At 38.1% G+C, this 4516-nt stretch overlaps 1 protein-coding gene across 1 annotated transcript in view; it reads left to right on the top strand.

Moving 5' to 3' along the window:
* Positions 1 to 886, top strand: part of LOC109183856 (RING-H2 finger protein ATL2) — a 1299-nt gene extending 413 nt beyond the window's left edge. Inside the window, exon 1 of the mRNA XM_019333911.1 lies at positions 1 to 886. This exon is cut by the window's left edge and continues 413 nt beyond it. Coding sequence (XP_019189456.1) covers positions 1 to 651 — 651 coding nt within the window. The 3' untranslated portion in view covers positions 652 to 886.
* Positions 887 to 4516: the final 3630 nt, after the last annotated feature.

The following is a 4516-nucleotide window of genomic DNA, read 5'->3' as shown; positions in this document are numbered from 1 at the left end:
GATGATAACCAGGCCGCCGCCAGCCGTGGGCTCGAAGCGGCCGTGATTGGGTCGCTGCCGGTTTTCGAGTACTCGTCCAAGGACCGGACCGAGCCGGTGGAATGCGCCGTGTGCTTGGCGGAGTTTGAGGATAACGAGAAGGGCCGGCTTTTGCCCAAGTGTAACCACTCTTTTCACACTGAATGTATTGATATGTGGTTTCATTCTCACTCTACTTGCCCGCTTTGCCGCTCTCCGGTTGAAGCGTTCCACGGACCGGATGAGACGGTCGTTAACGTTAAAGTGAATGAACCGGTGGCCGGAAACTGGGCAGAACCCGGTTCGAGTTCTGGGTTGTGCAGCGAGGTAAATGGGCCCACGACGTCGTCTTTGGGTTCCCGGAGAAAGGGTGTGGATTTGACCGGAGTGAGAGTAGAGGTGCCGGCACGGAACGAGTTAGATCCTGAGTTCTCACTGAGTTCACCCGCGAGTTGCGGGTTCCGGTCGCCGGGGAGCCGGTTGTTGTCGTTGAAGAGAATACTGAGTATGAACAAGAGAACTCCTAGTGGGCCCAGTACTCCGTTGCCGCTGTCCACCGAGTTTGACTTGGAATGCGGCGGAGGCGGTTGCGTGAGCGAGTTGACTCGTCCAAAGATCCCAACACCGAGGTGATTTTGCCTAATTCTGGGTGACCTGTCAGTGACAATTTGAGCTGATTGTGACATGGCACGTATGAATGAAACGGTGGAAACATATCCACGCGCCAAGATGTGGAGCACGGCTTCTTTGACTTGTACAGATAAGACTTAAGAGTCTAGCAGACTGGTAGTGTTCATAAAATATCTATATTATCTGTAAATCACATTTCTTGTGTTAAATTTATAATTTGAATTCAATATTATTTTAAGTTTATCTCAATTTTGTTTTTAATTTATTTATTACTAAATAATTTTAATGACTCATGAATATAATTTTTCGACGATTCTTTGTTGTATTTTATTTTAACTATATAATTTTTCGACGATTTTTTGTTGTATTTTATTTTAAATATTAGTTAAAATTATATTGTATTAGCCATTACAATTATCTCTTGGAGTTAATGTCATCTGAAGTCTTTCGAATATGGTGATTCTGTCACATTTAGTTCTAAACTTTTAAATTGACGAAATGTAGTTAGATTTTTGAATTTAACCAGTTATAATTCATCTGTTGCAAAAAATAAAGGTAAAAACGTCTTTTAACATTGTTTATCCGTTTAGTCCCTATGTCTGATCTCTGCCAATCTAAACTTGATCTCTAGCTCATCTTTTGCTTCAGACATTTGATAATAATTACTATGAGCACGAGTATCTTCACTTCAGTTTTCGGCCAACTTATTAGTGCCCAATTTTACAAATAATATAATGTGATATTGAACCACAAAAGTAAAGTCTTAATCTGCAAAATAATTTACGGATTAATCTCCCTTTCTCACTCACACACACACACACACAAAAGAGAAAAAATCCAACTTTACAAGATAAACTTGAAATCATTTAGAAAAGGAAATCTTAAATTGAACCGTTAATTAAACATCAAATTCAGAAAATATTAATAGCACATATGGGTGTATTCAAGAATTCTTGAAAAAGGCATACAAATCAAAAATAGGAAAATAAAATCAGTAAAAGAATTAGGTAAAAACGATTACTTCAAAAAAAGATATTGAACCACAAAAGTAAAGTCTTGATCTGCAAAATAATTTACAGATTAATCTCCCTTTCTCACACTCACACATGCACAAAAAAGAAGAAATCCAACTCCGCAAGATAAACTTGAAATCATTTAGAAAAGGAAATCTTAAATTGAAACGTTAATTAAACTTCAAATCCAGAAAATATTAATAGCACATATGGGTGTATTCAAGAATTCTTGAAAAAGGCATACAAATAAAAATAGGAAAATAAAATCAATAAAAAGAATTAGGTAAAAATGATTACTTCAAAGAAAGAAAAATCCCTCTCAGGCTCGGCGGATATAGGATCGATTGATGCGGTGCATACTCTGATTCGGTTTACTTCGGAGCTTGATTGCAAGAAGATTTTGGCGAAGAATCAAGTGGTCATTGAAGGTAAGCTAGTCTGATCCAGACTGGAATACGCGAAGAGACTTCCCAATAGTTGCGATATGGATATATGCTTTTACCTAAGCTACCTTATCATTTGTTTGATGCTCAGATTATTTGTTTGATTTGTGCGCCGATGGGAAAATTGTTGACGTTGAATTCTTCTACGGTGAGCCGAAGAAGACCAAGCGTAGCCAAGGCTAAGGTATAAATTAATTTTTTTGAAACCATTAATTCATAAGGTTTGGTTTGAAATTGTGGCGGATGAAGGAGGAACGAAGGGATTCTGGCAAAGATTAGAGTATGAGTTTGTTCTCTTTTACTGCTCTAAATGCAGTCACTACAAGAGTTTTTTGCACTTTTGGTCCTACGACTATAGTGGCACTAGCAGAATTGATCCACGACTTTTGAACCTTGCAATTTTAGTCCACGATTATTAATTTTTTTGCAAAAATGATCCTTCCGGCCACTTTTTCGTCAAAATTCCACCGGAATTTTTTTTTTATCCATTTTTAACAGGGCTAAAATTGATATTTTACTTATCTCAAAATATAAAGGAAATACATAAAACGAAAAGGTAAAAGCGATTGCATTTGAGAATCTCCGCCGCTTCTCTCGACGAAGCTTTTCCGATGTCTTCGGATGATCCCGCAGGCGTGCTGGCTCCGCCTCCAATGCTGCAGCCGGATAACCCAATTAGCCCGGGGAACGCCACGGCCGCTCCGCCGCTTACTGACAGCCCTACCTGCTCCAGGAACTTCGACGCCTGGGGCAGTAGTATGTAGCCCAATAATATTGTATGTAGTCAAATGTCAATTTTTTTCTTTTATTTTTTTGAGAAAAGTAAAATGTCAATTTTAGCCCTGTTAAAAATGGATAAAAAAAAATTTTCGGTGGAATTTTGACGGAAAAGTGGCCGGAAGGACCATTTTTGCAAAAAAATCAATAGTCGTGGACTAAAATTACAAGGTTCAAAAGTCGTGGATCAATTCTGCTAGTGCCACTATAGTCGTGGGACCAAAAGTGTAAAAAACTCGTCACCACAAATCAAAAGTCTGTAGAAGGGGGAAGAATTTGAGGGAGGTAGCAGGGGTGCCGCCGGAGGCTAGTGATGTGACAGGGGAGGCTGGTGATGCAACGGCGGAGGCAGGTAGTGAGTCGGGGGCTACGAATAATTGGATAAACAATGTTAAAAGACTATTATGTCATTAGAATTCACGGCTGAGACGGAGAAGCTTAACGGAAGGACTGTCGCATGTCAATTTTGAAACTCGGAGGATCACAGAGGGTCGATTTGAAAGTTTAGTACTATAGATGGCGGAACCACCAAACTCGAGGGCCCTTGCTGGTATTTACTCTTATCTCTTTCTATTACCTATTTTTTATGGCACGTTTGGTTCACGGAATAGGCCTGGAATGGAATAGCATTCTCACTAATAGACATATTCCTTTGTTTGGTAAAAACATCTATTCCCGGGAATAACCTATTACCCTTACAAGGGGAATAGAGATTCCTAAGGGCCCCCTGGTATGAGTTCTTAGGAATAGTCTAAAGTTGCTATTTCCTATTTTATCCCCAATTAAATTTATTTTCTATTTCACCACCACCGCCACCATTGCCACCACCGTCACCACCGCCACCTCCACCACCGCTACCGCCACCGTCACCACCACCCCACTAGAACCACCATCACCGACACCGCCACTGCCACCAGCACCACCACTGCCACCACCGCCACCACCATCACAACATATTTTTATAAGGGTATTTATGTCTTTTAAAACATATTTCATTTCTATTCCTTAAACCAAACAAACAATGTAATATAATTCCTAAAGTCTATTCCTTCCGCGAACCAAACAATAGAATACAATTCCTATTATATTCATTGTCTATTCCATTCTTTATGGAATAGCATTCCTATTACCTCAAAATTCATTCCGTTAACCAAACGTACTATTACCTCAAAATTCATTCCTATTATATCCATTTAGTGTTATTTATGTGTTTTTATTGAATATATACATTTCTTATTAACTTAAAGTTTAATTTTCCAATTAAACCATAAAAATTAATTATCAAAATGGTCCATTGTTAATATTGAAATTATTAATTTGGTCTTTGACTATATATATATATATATATATATATATATATATATATATATATATATATATATTTAAGTCCTGAATTTTAATGGTACCCGGGTTGGACTTTCATTTGGAAGGTTGTGAGTTCGAGCTTCAGTGGAGGCGTCATTAGCTCTTTGTGTTTCAGTAGGTTGAGAAAGTATATGAACAGATACTACATTGTAATAGAGCCAGTAGCATTAAAAAAAAAAAGTCCTGAATTTTAAAAATCTTAACTAATTTGGTCTTTTGTTTGTTTAGTCGGAATTTTATGTTGCTTTTTGTTACCAAATTAATAATTTC

The sequence above is a fragment of the Ipomoea nil genome, unplaced genomic scaffold, assembly GCF_001879475.1.
Source record: "Ipomoea nil cultivar Tokyo-kokei standard unplaced genomic scaffold, Asagao_1.1 scaffold1179, whole genome shotgun sequence".
NCBI classification, from domain to species: Eukaryota; Viridiplantae; Streptophyta; class Magnoliopsida; order Solanales; family Convolvulaceae; genus Ipomoea; species Ipomoea nil.
This window is presented reverse-complemented; position numbering and strand designations above follow the sequence as displayed.